The 15747-nt window shown below is 38.5% G+C and overlaps 1 protein-coding gene across 1 annotated transcript in view; it reads right to left on the bottom strand.

The window, feature by feature from the left end:
• LOC306873497 (caskin-1-like) overlaps positions 1 to 13141 on the bottom strand; it is a gene marked incomplete at its 5' end in the record, with an annotated part of 48725 nt that extends 35584 nt beyond the window's left edge. Inside the window, one exon of the mRNA XM_079422829.1 lies at positions 13048 to 13141. Coding sequence (XP_079278955.1) covers positions 13048 to 13141 — 94 coding nt within the window. The remainder of the gene's footprint in view (positions 1 to 13047) is intronic.
• Between the last annotated feature and the right edge of the window lie 2606 nt (positions 13142 to 15747).

Genomic DNA, 15747 nt, shown 5'->3' with positions numbered 1-15747 from the left:
GACGCAGGAGAGCTGGGCGGGACCAGCGGGAACTCAGGAGAGCTGGGCGGGACCAGCGGGAACTCAGGAGAGCTGGGCGGGACCAGCGGGAACTCAGGAGAGCTGGGCGGGACCAGCGGGACTTCAGGACGGCTGGGCGGAACCAGCGGGACTTCAGGACGGCTGGGCGGAACCAGCGGGACTTCAGGACGGCTGGGCGGAACCAGCGGGACTTCAGGACGGCTGGGCGGAACCAGCGGGACTTCAGGACGGCTGGGCGGAACCAGCGGGACTTCAGGACGGCTGGGCGGAACCAGCGGGACTTCAGGACGGCTGGGCGGAACCAGCGGGAACTCAGGAGGGCTGGAGGGAGCCGGCACGGGAAAGTCGGACGCCCCCTCTCTGTCCAGCAGTCCCAGATTTGTCCTCAGCTCACCCTCAGCCGCGGTGCAGGGGGCGGAGCTCCACTCCGCGCTCACACCGTCCACGGCTTGCTCCCTCGTGATGAACACTGACGCCGGCTCTCGCACCTGGTCTGACGGGTTGGGCTCTACTTCCGGGACGATCATCCGCTCAGTCGCTCGGCTTCGCGCTGGCTCGCAGATCGCGGCGGGAAATGGCTCTCCGTCATCGGTGGGCTCGGGCTGGTGCTCCGCACCGTGGGGAGATGGTGGGCTGGGCTCTGGGTCTGGAGTGGTTCTGGCGAGATCATCCTCTGATGAGACTGTGAGAGGCGATCCGTTTCTCACCAGAATCCACTCCACAAAAGCGGCGAAATCCTCTCGAGGACCATCTTCGGACGACAGCGCTCTGCACGCGGTGTTCAGGCTTCCATAATAGAAAGAGCAGAGCACGTCGTCCGGGTAGCTGGTGGCGTTAGCTAACATGAGGAACAGTCTTGTATGGTCCTCGAGAGATCGGTCCCCCTGCTCCAGCAGGAGGAGGAGGAATTCGGGCCGGACATAGGGATCCATGGGTCACAACGGAAAACAAAACGGAAGGTAAACGTAGAGGTATCTGTTTTCGGTCGGTCGTTCTGTTACAGCTCTGCCCGGGAGCACGAAGACACGGAGACCAGGAGACGAGGAATTCACAAACACGAGAATCTTTAATCCAACTAGGAGCATGGGAGGCACAGGAAACACATCACGGACAGGGAAGACAATTCAACGACCGACAAAACTAACTGAAAGGACTGGGGCTTATAAACACAGGATAACGAGGGACCTAAGGAGACACACCTGGGATCAAATTAACAATTAACATGAGGGAGAAACTGGGTCACAGAACACATAGGGAGCAAAACACAACAAAAACAGGTCCACAATCCTGACAGATGTGAGTCACCTCATTGCATGTTGGTTTTATTTCATGGCTTAAGAAAGACTTTTTAAATATCTCTTTGGGAAAAATGAACTGGAAACATATTTCCAGAAACAAGGCTGATGGGAAAGAAGGCAGGCACTGTTGCACTCTATTAAACGTTAAATATATGCTGATGGGTGTGATTGTCACATACTTCTTATTTCGTATTTCACAATGCTTCTGTATGTGCACCGCAATAAAGTCACAAGTCATTTAATATAACTAACATTCAATTTAACAACAAGAAAAGGCAGCCTCAGTTCTGGAGATTTAGCAGCTATAGTGTTGTTGTTTCTCTGGTTATTTCTCGTCACCTCAGGGATTAGCCTGTCCTTCCATCAAATACACACCGACACAAAGCCTTAAGAGGATAAAAAACAGATATGCAATATGTCGATACCCAGACACATGGCTCTAGTCTCAGCCAATACAGATGCTCAGCATTGCCATGGAAACTCGGTTGACTAGTTTTATGAATAATAGTATTTAAGCATGTACACTGTCCCCATATACACAAAACCAGATGTTCATCTCAGCTGTGAGAACAACATGAAACAAGGATGCGAAAAACAATCTGCAAATTATTTCCTCAAGCCTTAGACCTCAAATACTATTTCACAAGCAATAACACAATATTTTAAGTACACTACAAGTCATTTGAAAAAAGTCATGCTCATCAAGGCTGTATTTATTTGATAAAAACTATAGTAAAAACTATAACAATGTGAAATATTATTACAATTTAAAATAACTGGTTTCTAATTTAATATATTCAAATCAGCATATTAGAATGATTTCATGCTTTGCCATCATTGCCATCAATTAATGACTTCTTGAAATATATTAAAACAGAAAAGAAAATAGATGAAGATGCACCTTTTTAGATACCCTTTGTGTGCGGATTATTTAAACACGCTCTCTATATGTTCATATCTCTATATGATATCATATCTATGATATCCTTATTAAAGCCACAGTTTTTTGAGAGACAATCTAAGCTGAGGACAAAATTAATTGTGTTTAAATTATGTTTGTAGGGGATAATGAAGTGCTTTCATGCAGTGTTTTGTTGGCGTTTCTTCATACCAAAATCATCTTACAAAACTGAGCTCTATGAAGTCAGCAACAAATGGAAAGGTTTCATCCAAACCAGAAAATTGCTCATGTTGTTCCAAAACTGTATGACTTTGTTTCTTCTATTAAAGATGAACAGAGAACCAGAACATTGACACAGCTCTTAGGTTAAAGCTATAAAAAGGGACACATATTTTTACTTTGCCCTAGTAAACATATACTATAACTCTATGTTTAAACTGAATATTATGAAAGACTCCAATCAGGAGTTATGGTTGGAATAAAACAGCAGACTGATTGATTTATATCAGTAAGCCAATGTTTTACCTTACAGACTTCAATCCTTCAGACATATATAATGATGATGACATTTACACTTGTTAACAAGGGTGAGAAGGCTGAATAAATTTCTTATTAGTGGCTCTTAAACACAAACCCAATCTAAAAAACACACACCTCTATGTGCATCGCTCCATGTTGTGCATGCCACATAATATATCATCACGATGTCATTTCTTACTTTTTTTGTCTCTGTATTTATTTATACATGCTTAATTAATTTTAAATACATATAAAAACAACTATAATGTTCAACATTTTATTTAATTGGAAATGGAAAGCATTATTATGGATCATGGACTGGTAATTTGGCCAGAAGTGTTGGTTTGATGTTAAAAAATTCTTAATGATGGATTTGTTTCTTACGCAGCTTTTCACTTCACAGGATGTTAATTGATGGACTGGAGTGGTGTAGATTACTTGTGGATTATTGTGTGAAGTTTTTATCAGCTGCTTGGCCTCTCATTCTAACGGCACCCATTTACTGCAGAAGATCCATTGGTGTGAAAAAAAATGGCCTGACGGTAATTAAATTTTCAGCTAATTTTATTTTATGGGTGAACTGTTCCTTTAAATGTTTACTTAAATACATGTTTGGAACAACATGAGGATGAGTGAATGGTGAGAGAATGTTTATTTTGTGTGAACTGTTCCTTTAAGAAAATAAAATGCATATTTTCAGATACTGTTCTATTCCAAAGCCCCGAATAAACCCACAACAGCTTTGTAAAACGACACAAGCGGAACCAGCACAAGTCATCTTGCTGAAGGCCTGCCTTCTTCTGTTTTCATCTCCAAGACAAGACCTGTCAAGCTCAGCTCAATGCAGCAAAAACCTGCGATGTCCAGACTTCAGCTGACCTACCATGACCCCTGGAATATTTTACTACACATTAACATCAACAGCTTCAGGTGCTAGACAATACACATACTAGTCAGACACTGTTTCTGCTCCCTGTTGTGCACGGAAATGCATGCGTTGTTTTCCTATACTTCTATTTCTCCCAATATGTGGAAGGAATTACAAAAGATTTTTTTACATTAACATATGATAAAAAATTCTAAAACTTTTTCTGCCAAAATTATACTAAATATCTCTTTAAGTGAGTCCACTTCATAAAAGAGTTGTCTGCATACATTAAAAGCTGGACAGTCCAATAAAATTAGATTGACAGTAAGGGTAATCTTGCAAAACATGCCAAAATAAAAATGAAAATTAAATTATACTGTATAATTTACATTTGCCATTATATAAATTTAAATAAAGAAATGCATTGCCATTTTGCATATTACATTTCAAAATGAATATTGCTACCCATATGCTTCCATAAATTTCTGTATACCCTGTAGTATTTGAAATAACTTTGAGATATAACAGATTTAATAAATAAATTAATTAATTAATATAGCTACCATTTTTGTATACCCAGTAGTATTTTAAATAACTTTTTAACAGATTTAATTAGTGCTGTCAAACGATTAATCGCATCCAAAATAAAAGTTTTCGTTCACATAGTATATGTGTGTGTTCTGTGTATATTTATTATGTACAGTCGTGGACAGAATTATTGGAACCCTTGGTAAATATGATCAAAGAAGGCTGTGAAAATTTATCTGCATTGTTAATCCTTTTGATCTTTTATTTAAAAAATTCACAAAAATCTAACCTTTCATTTGATTATAAGAATTTAAAATGGTGGGAAATATCATTATGAAATAAATGTTTTTCTCTAATACACATTGGCTACAATTAACGGCACCCTTTTATTCAATACTTTTTGAAACCTGCATTTGCCAAAATAGTATAGGGGTTTTCTCCTATAATGCCTGATGAGGTTAGAGACCACCTGACAAGAGATCAGAGACCATTCCTTCATCCAGAATCACTCCAGACCCTTTAGATTCACAGCTCCATGACGGTGCTTCTTCTCTATAGATTCACAGCTCCATGACGGTGCTTCTTCTTTTCAGTTCACCTCACTCATTTTCTACAGGGTTCAGGTCAGAGGACTGGAATGGCCATAGCAGAAGCTTGGTTTTGTGCTCAGTGACACATTTATGTGTTGTTTTTGAGGTTTGTGTTTGGATTATTGTACGGTTGGAAGATCCAAACATGGCCCATTATAAGATTTCTAACAGAGTCAGTCACTTGTTGATTTTTTATTTGTTGGTATTTGATAGAATCCATGATGCTATGAGTCTAAACAAGATGTCCAGGACCTCCAGCAGAAATATAGGCCCACAACATCAAAAATACAGCAGCATATTTCATTGTACACATGGGGTACTTGTTATCCGTGTTCACCAAACCCATCTTGAGTGTTTGCTACTAAAAAGCTCATTTTTTTGTTTCATCTGACCATAGAAGCCAGTCCCATTTGAAGTTCCAGTCGTGTCTGATAACTGAATATGCTGGAGTTTGTTTTTGGATGAGCTAGGAGAATTTTTCTTGAAACCCTCCCAAACAACATGTGGTGATGTAAGTGGGTTTTTTTTTTTTTTAAGGTTTTCTGACCCCGAGACTCAAATATTTTCTGCAATTCTCCAGCTGTGAGAGTCTTTAGCCACTCAAACTCTCCTTCTCGGCGTACATTAGGACGATATAGACACACGTCCTCTTCCAGGAAGTTTTATAATATTTTCTGTAGATTGGACATTCTTAATTATTGCCCTGATGGTGAAAATGGGAATTTTCACTAATTTGTGAAGCTCAATTATCTTTTACTGCACATGAGAAATATATTATTTGGTTTTTCTCATTATGATGGATGATTAAGGGAATTTGGGCTTTGTTTTCCCTCCTATTTATATTTCTGTAAAACAGGAAGCCATGGCTGGATAATTTCATGTTCATAATCACCCTGGAGTGCACAAAATTGTGAATATGAATGGGAATATTCTTCAGAGATATTTTACTCATAAGAAATTCTAGGGGTGCCAATAAATGAGATATTCCACCATTTTAAATTGTTTTAGTTTAATGAAAGGTTAGAGTTTTGTGATTTTTTTTTAAATAAAAGATCAAAAGGATTAATAATGCAGGTTTATTTTCAGAGCCTTCTTTGATCATATTTATCAAGGGTGCCAATAATTCTGACCACGACTGTATGTATAAAATACACGCCCATGCATGTATATATTTAAGATTTTTTTTTAATGTTTATATAATAAATATATTTATATATAATATAAATTATATGAATATAAATATATACATGTAAATATTTTCAAAATATATACTGTATGTGTGTGTATTTATACATACATAATAAATATACACAGTACACATATATTATGTAAATAAAAACTTTTATTTTAGATGTGATTAATTGTGATTAATCGTTTGACAGCACTAGATTTAATGAATGAATGAATGAATGAATGAATGACTACAGAGTTACCATTTATGTATAACCAGTAGTATTTGAAATAATTTTATATAACAGATTTAATAAGTTAATTAATTAATACAGCTACCATCTTTGTATACCCAGTAGTATTTAAAATAACAGTGAGATTTAAGAGATTTAATGAATAAATAAATTAATGAATATAAAAATACCTACAAATATGAACATTTTTATATACCAAGAAGTATCTGAAATAACCTTGAGATATACCCATTTGTATATGAATTAATGATGATATTTAACAGAATCAATCAATCAATCAATCAATCATGATCATCACCAACCAATCAATCTTACAATCAATCAGTGGTGTCTAGAATGGCACAGTGGGGTGAAAAACCCAAGTCAATAGAAGAAACACTAAATATATTTTGGCATTTTAAATGTATGAACCACTTTTTGTTTTGACTGATTGCCATAGGATAAGCAAAAAAATAAAAATAAATAAATAAATAAAATACATCTGCCAACAAATGCCTGATTTAACCAGTCATAACTTATGAATTACAGTAGAAGTTTAGACAAGGGAATGATTATATATATATATATATATATATATATATATATATATATATATATATACATACTATATATGCTATATATATATATATATACATATGTACATAGACTCACAGAGTTTAAGCACCCTTCTCAAGGACACAAGGGCTCTGGTCAAAGGAAACGGCCTGTGCAGGAATCTGTGTCACCCTGTTAAGAGCGCAGGTTCTTCCTGCAGCATCGCACACACTTGGCCTTGTACATACAGATGAATTTTCAGCATTCACATTCTCAGTTACACATTTGGCCTCAAGTCCAATGAAACCTCCTTGTCTGGGAAAATTATGGCCCAACCAATCAGTGTCAGCTACAACTGGGGATGGATCAGCTCGAGTTTACAATGCCAAGATCTGACAATGACAACGACAAAATCACCGCTGAGGAAGCCATCGTAAAACTCACTTTAGCACTGGGTTTTACAGATTTGACAGTTATGAATGCATGAAAAGAGCTGGATTAAAACATTAATAACTCTTGCTAGATGCAAGTAATTCAACTGATGCTCAACAATCACGCTTCATCTTCTGATTTTAACCACTTTTCAAGGTCAGACAGCATTCAAGGGACCAAAAAACGTAAACGTTTTAAATACACTTATTCACAAAAAGTTTGTCTATAAAGTTATGCGTGGTGCGTGTATTCTCCTTGAGCTAAATGGTATTTCCTTCTCTGTCTTTCCTCCCTCTTTCTTTTTCTGTGAGTGCATTGATGTTCATGGCTGGTTGAGCTGATGTGTTCTGGCATTTTCTTTTAGCTGGTTTAGGAATGTCCTGCTCACACCATACAGGATGGCTAGAAAACACACACACACACACACATACACACACACACACACATAGTGCAGAAGCGAGGCCCTGTGAGGAGGCACAGTTGCAGAAAAACAGATACACATGAATGAGGTACATTCATGTTAAGAAATGTAATTGTAAGATTTGAGTGTCTATAAATCTTTAACACAATGCCTGCTTCTGTTTCACATAATCATACAGTAGGTGTCAATTTGTCTCACAAAAATAGGGATTTATCTGATACAGAGGAAACATTTCCAATTGTCAAGCTTAGGCTTCATTTTGTTTATGCATGGTGAGTCAGTGCTGGAATTTGTTATTTGTAAAATTTTGCTTAGTGCTCAATGAGGTTTTTATCAGTAGCACATTTGTATCAGTACAAATGTGATTTTGGTTCATTAAAACAAAGATCACAAAAAAATGCCTCAAACACAAAGTGATAACACTGAAACAATCTAATACAATCCAAGAAGCTGTTGCCCCCCTCAAATTGAAAAAGGTACTGCGCCATGGTACAACAGTTATACCCAGTCTCTCAAGAAAGAAACTCGTAATCTTGAGCGCAAATGGAGAAAAACTAACTTGGAAGTTTTTAGAATTGTGTGGAAAAACAGTATGTCCAGCTATAGACAGGCTCTAAAAGCTGCCAGGGTAGAGCATATCGGCAAACTCATAGATAATAACCAAAACAATCCAAGGTTCTTATTTAGCACAGTGGCTAGGTTAACAAATAAACAGACACCGCCCTATCTAAATATTCCCTCACAGTTTAATAGTAATGACTTTATGAATTTCTTTACTGATAAAATAGATAACATCAGAAATACAATATCAAATGTAGATTCTACTGAGTCTAGTATTTCAGCTTCATTCATCGCACCCAAAGAAAAACTGCAGTGCTTTACAACTATAGGACAGGAAGAGCTAAATAAATTTATCAGTGCATCTAAACCAACAACGTGTTTATTAGATCCTGTACCCACTAAACTACTGAAAGAGTTGTTACCTGTAGCAGAAGAATCGCTTCTCAATATTATTAACTCATCGTTATCTTTAGGTCAAGTCCCAAAACCATTCAAGCTGGCGGTTATTAAGCCTCTTATTAAGAAACCACAACTAGATTCTAATGAAATGGCAAATTACAGACCCATTTTAAATCTTCCGTTTATGTCTAAAATTTTAGAAAAGGTTGTGTCTGCTCAATTGTGCTCCTTCTTGCAAAAAATGATCTCTATGAAGAATTTCAGTCAGGTTTCAGGCCTCACCATAGAACAGAAACTGCACTTGTTAAAATTACAAATGACTTACTTCTTGCTTCAGATCAAGGCTGCATCTCATTGCTAGTATTACTTGATCTTAGTGCTGCATTCGACACTATAGACCATGACATACTCATAGATCTATTACAAAACTATACTGGTATTCAAGGGCAAGCTTTAAGATGGTTTAGATCCTACCTGTCCGATCGCTACTACTTTGTTCATTTAAATGGAGAGTCATCACAATTATCAACAGTAAAGTATGGAGTACCACAAGGATCTGTCCTAGGTCCTCTTCTATTTTCAATATACATGTTGCCTCTTGGTAATATTATTAGAAAATACGGGCCCTAAATGATTTAGCTCCTGCGTACCTAACTTGTCTTCTACCACGCTACAATCCAACCCGCTCCCTAAGGTCACAAAACTCTGGACTTTTGGTAGTACCTAGGATAGCACAGTCCACTAAAGGAGGTAGAGCTTTTTCACATTTGGCTCCCAAACTCTGGAATAGCCTTCCTGATAACGTTCAGGGTTCAGACACACTCTCTCTGTTTAAATCTAGATTAAAGACACATCTCTTTAGCCTAGCATTCACATAATGCATCTTATAATCTTGTACTGCAGTTATATCTGATCAAGTGTACATTATTATTATTATTCTTTAGCTTGGGTTGAACAAATCATTTTTGCTTAGATGGAACAGCAGCTACGCTAATTATGTCTCTATTTGTTTCTCTGTTTCTGCCACAGGATTAACATCCCGTGGTAACTAGGAATGACAGAAGCTTCAGTCTGGATCCAACCCTTAAATGATCGGAGTTGACCGAACACCTGAGGAAAGATAATGCCAACCCCTCAGAGGACTTCGGAGGATGTCAATGCTCAGACAACATAGAGAATTACCAAATTTTGCCATAAGTTAAACATATTAAGGTTCTGCAATATATAAATATATTGTGGAAACTTAAATTCCTGTACAGCTGCTTTGCAACGATTTGTATTGTAAAAAGCGCTATACAGATAAACTTGAATTGAATTGAATTGAATTCCCCCGCCTACTTATTAAATATTCATATTTGCAAGAGCCAATAACCACTTCCTTAGACACCATCACTTTTTTTTTTTCTCTGTTTGGCAATTTAAATTGTTCAAAACAAAGACTAATATAGAAATATTGCATATTATAAGCTAGATTTCGTTTAGCAAAACCAATCAAAACAGAAAGATTTGTACCAAGTTTCTTTTTTTTCTGTTGTAGTTTCAGGGGAGGTGCAAGGGAGCTGCTTTAAAAACAAAGGTCAAGGAAGAGAAAGTTCAAGGATGTCATGTAATAAACCTTCAGAGAACATACAATTTCATTTATGAGTCTCTTGAGAGATAATCTGAGACAGGAACATCGACAGCTCTGGTATACCCTAGCTGACCTACTACAGCAGCGCAGAACATATTGGACATTGATGTAAAGGTGTTAGCAAGGGATTAGCAACAATCACAGAAAGTATGTATGCAGTCTGACATATTGACACACCAGCATATGATCCTCGCTTTTACCATGCCAAGAGAGAAAAATAGTGACTTCTCTCTTAAAATATCATCTACAAGTGTCTTATTTACTCCACAGTGTATTTTGTCCAGCACTCTATAATTTTCTATAATTTTGACAAATTACAGGTATACATAAACATTTCTGTCCTCTCTTTTTCTAAAAAATATAGTGCCTAAAAATGCACCAGAAAAAAAGTGAATGGTTTCTTTACCAACACAAAAGAAAGAAGGGCATCTTCAGTATAGCTATTATTGTAAAACTCTCTCTCTCACACACACACACACACACACACACACATACACACAGAGAATGACCTGCTTTCATTTCAGGCCACCCCTCCTACCATAGCAGGAGATGCATCTCTCACCACCTGGGATGTTACCCAGCACTGGAAGTGGTAATTGCATTTCAAGTATAGATATGTGTGCGTATGTTTGGGTGTGTGAGCCTGATCTTGTGCAACAGTCGCTGAATGTGCAGGACATTATTTATTGTATAAATGACAGGAAAATCTATCCCAGCTGAGCATAACTTTTTACCTACCAAAACAGTCACAAACTATCTGCATCCTCATTCTTAGTTGAGACAGCAATGACAGCCTGTTTTGCTTGCCGTGTAAAATATTCACTCGTACTCTGAAGGCCTGTTAATAGCAAGAATGATAACTATTACAATATTACAACTATATTAGTGCCCACACCAATACACAATAATGTTCTCTTTATTATAAGCATGCACTGCAGTTATGCGCTGTGGTGGTGCTATTCTTTTACATTTTCAACCATTTGTAAAACTATATATTCATCTTATCGCTATATTCCTTGGTGTGAACAGGCCTTACAAGAAACATCAGATATGGAGAAAGTTAGCATTGCATCACTCACCAATGGATCCTCTGCAGTAAATGGGTGCCGTCACACTGAGAGTCAGCTGATTAAAACATCACAATAATCCACAAGTAATCCACACCACTCCAGTCCATCAATAAATGTCTTATGAAGCAAGAAGGTATGTGTTTGAAAGAAACAAATCCATAAATAAGGCATTTTAATTTTAAACTGTCACTTCTGGTGACAGTTCCATAACCTGTAATAATGCTTATCCAGTAGAAAAGTCCATCCCCTCTTGTAACAACAAAATTGACCAATTTACTTGTATAGAACTGTTTTCGCCAGTAACCAGTACTTGATCCATGTATATACTGTATCTCTCCTGATTCAGACGAGACCATTTTTACACTGAAGAGATCAATACAGGACTATTATGGATGTTTTAGACAGAAGCAACTATTTGTTTTCTACAAACACACAGCTTTTCATTTCACAAGACATTAACCAATGGACTGGAGTGGTGTGGATTACTTGTGGATTCTTATGATGTTTTTATCAGTTATTTGTACTCTCATTCTGACGGCACCCATTCACTGCAGACATTGATTGGTGAGCAAGTAATGTAATGCTGCATTTCTCCAATTCTGTTCCAGTGAAGAAACAAACTCATCTATATCTTGGACAGCCTGAGTAATATTTCATTTTTGGGTGAACTATTCCTTTAAGAGAGGTGTTTACAAACTTGCATTCCTTCTGAGCATTTTTTAATTTAAACTCTCCAACCACAAACGCATGGTCATGCCATACTCATAATTAAACCAACACTAATGTGACCTGGCAACCTCCGACAGAATGAACGCCCTTTTGCAGGTCATAATGGACAGGCCCCAAGTGAGTGAGTGGCCTCTCACTCTCTCTCTCATGTGCTCACACACTTTATCACTCTGACATCTGGCACTTTTCACTAATATAATCCCTCTTCCCTTCCCGAGCCTCATGCTTCCCAACAAGGACAACAAGATGGTATCTATCTATCTATCTATCTATCTATCTATCTATCTATCTATCTATCTATCTATCTATCTATCTATCTATCTATCTATCTCATTTGAAGGATAGCTAGTTAAATCAAATAGGCACAACGTCTAATATTGAATAACAGGCAGCCTACTTTTGACAAAGTAAAAACAATAAGACGGTATAAACAACATCAATTTATATATTATGAACAGGTAGAATCTAATCGACCATAAATGTAAAAGGACAATATCCATCTGCACATGTTTCCTTCAATACTCCATCTCTTTAATCTTTAGAGATCTTGAGCCACCTGCCATATCCGAGCGCGCGCTCATCTGGACATCAAAGCGAGCATCAAGTATTGACAACCCATCTACCCTTAGCGACGCGACACAAGTGGAATGTCGATATCTGCGCTGATATTAACTAAAAAAGAACCGGCTCACTCTGAAGTCATTCGGACGAAACTGGCGTGATTCACTAAAAGCAAAGGGGCTGCGAACGCTTCTGCTCAGCGGAAATCAGCAGAAAAATGCACTACGGGGAACTGTTCATGAACGTCATTAAAATCATTTGGTTTCAATGTTTTAAAAATTGAAGCTGTTCTGAAAAAGAACCGGTTGTCGGTTCCCAGCGACACCAATATGCATAAGGCCTACAAATTCATTTTATCTACATGCTCTTACGAGGAAACTGATGGGAAAACGCACGAAATTGTTAACGAAACATTTATTTATTTCGCCAAAGCCAAGTGTTTCGCCATATAATATCAATAATTCCAAAGCCATATGTGCTTATCATTGAAGCTCTGCTATAGCAAGGGGGTGTGTGCAGGGTGTGATGAGACATTTAAAGATCGGTGGGTGTGATACTCACTCGCTTTGCCCTGTTTGGGTCTCTGGAGGAGCCGCTGGACGGTAATCAGATCCTCCGTCTTCACCGCCTGCAAGAGTTCCTGTTCTTTTCCCATTCTGTCCAATCACACACTCAAGCACCCTCTCTCACACATGCAGTCATGGCTATACTTCTACATCCAGCGCATCTTCAGGGGACCAGGCGACCATAACGGTGCCGTTAACGCCAGCGCATCCTCGCCGTACATCGTAAAAAGGTCGAGTGCGCAGAGACGCGCTAGACGCGTAAAACGAGTTTACATGCCAAGTGGAGTGACCAGTGGCGTCCACGCAGTCCCTAAAGACGAAAAACTGCGTTATTGCGTGCTGAGGTGACAGAGTACAATCGTTTTCAGGTTAAAGAGACGGCGCGGAAACCTTGCGCGTATTTACGCACGGTGACATGGTTGTATTGCTACAAAAATAACAGATGCACTGTAAATCAAAACGGAAGTCGTCTCTTTGACCCGAAGCTCATAGAGAGACCGTATATATTACGTAAACATCCAGGCAGATGTGCGCGCGGCCGCTGGAGGTTGTAATCCTCTGTAGCTTTCTCATGTGCGCATGTATGTGTGTGTGTGTGTGTGTGTATCTGTGTACGTATGGCAAGCCGTTTTAACATGAACTCCTTAAAACTAACTAGTATCGATTTTGTTACTTTACATCTTTTTAGTTAAGTAACACACTAGTAACTATAATCTTTTTTTTTCAGTATTACCAGAATACACACTGTTTTCTAATATGTAACCCCTATTTACATAGTAGGCCTATAAGCAAAGCTACAACATTTACTAGTGAAACTGGAAAACATAATGATATGATATTAAAAATATGATAGTTTACCCAAAAATGACAATTCTATCATTATTTAAACACCCTCATGTCGTTCCAAACCTGTAAAACATTTGTTCATCTTTGGAACACAAATTAAGATATTTTTTTTATGAAATCTGTGAGCTTTCTGACCCTCCATAGACAGCAATGCATGCAACGACCACGTTCAAGACCCAGAAAGGTAGTAAGGACCAGAGGCGTCACGTGCCCCCTCAGATTTGTGAGCCAAGTGGATTTTGAATGCAGCTTCCAAAAGCCAAAAATCTGTATATTTGATACAATCACACCAGCGTGATTCATGAAATCGTTCAGCGCGTCATCAAAATCATCTGCTGCTAAATTCAAATCTGCATTCGCTGGCTGGCGCTAAGCCGTTTGTACAGCATTGCGCATTATAACCAATCACACACAATTCTGTTGAGCTTAATTAGCACGGGCCAAACATTTTTCTCTCCTGTGGGCCACCTATTGAGGAACCCTGCTTTAAAGTATACTCTATTGTCAGTCTATGTGACAGACGCGTTTAGAATCAGCACATGGTCACTGTCTAGGGGGCTTTCTTTTCAAGTGCGCAACTCATGGCATTCGCTGTTCTTCTGCTGGCGGTTATCAAACAGCGTTGCATTACTGCGGGCACCCCCTTCTGGATTGAGGGTGGGTGAATTGACTGTATTTGTTGTAAGGCCTCATGCACCGAGATGTCCGTACCGTAACGGTTCGGTACGAATACATGTATCATTCCACTCCTACACACTACACTCTAAAAAATGCTGGGTTAAATACAACCCAGCGCTGAGTAAAATATGGACAAGCCCAGCGATTGGGTTGTTTAGACCCAGCGGTTGGGTTACTGCCCAGAAGGTTGGGTTAAACATTTAACCAAACTGTTGGTTGAAAAGAACCCAGCATGTGTTCTGTCCAATATTTACCTAGCACTGGGTTGTATTTAACCCAGTGTATTTAAGGTTGTATTTAATTTTTTAGAGTGTAGTAATTAAAACACTAGTAATGTAAAAAGAAATTAAATGAAATAAATGACAAAACAGCTTGCCATAGCGTGTGTGTGTGAGAGAGAGAGAGAGAGAGAGACTGCTTGGTTAAATTGATGGTGCTGCATCTATCAGGGGGCGTGACTAAATAGACCCTTTCCCATGAGCCTGACAGATTAAAAAGGAGGAAAGCAGTGTGTGCTGTATTTGTGTGTGTTTCTGTGTGTGTGAGCGAGCATGGTTTTGAGGAGAAAGGTCACAGGACCGATTTTAGCAGGGTAGATACTGACCATGCATGCTTAGCCAACGGCACACGGTCCTCTAAATACATAGGGGAAATATGAATATCTGACTGTTATATGAATATCTGACCTTCTTTCTTAGATTGAATATTCTTCAATGTTCACGCATCTTTTTTACTGTCCACCACATGGTCCAAAAACTTACTGTATGGCTTCAGAAAACAAATACAGCACACAAGGCATGGAGCATAATAGCCCCTGGTCAAAATATACCATCATTTTATGGAAAAGAGCTAAACAAAAAAAATTGTAAAAGATAATTTCATTTGCTGTTCCTTTAAATCTCACTGGTGGCCCTCAGACACTGATGGCCATACTGATTATTTTCATATAATTTAACAGCTCACATTCTCTATCTGCCATTTCAGCCATAATTTTGGTGACAATCTTACAATTAAAAGTCTGTGATACGATACATTACGCCTAAGGATGTCAGCAAAACCAGAGCAGATGTCTAATTTGGGCTCCATTCTAACCCACATCAGTCAGTGGGTAATTGGCCGTTCTTTACTTATTTTGCACTGTCAGTTTTAAGGACTGCAGTGGCTAAAACTG

The sequence above is a fragment of the Barbus barbus genome (assembly GCF_936440315.1).
Source record: "Barbus barbus genome assembly, chromosome: 8".
In the NCBI taxonomy this organism is placed as follows: Eukaryota; Metazoa; Chordata; class Actinopteri; order Cypriniformes; family Cyprinidae; genus Barbus; species Barbus barbus.
The sequence above is the reverse complement of the archived record's forward strand: the minus strand, read 5'-3'. Positions and strand labels throughout refer to the sequence as shown.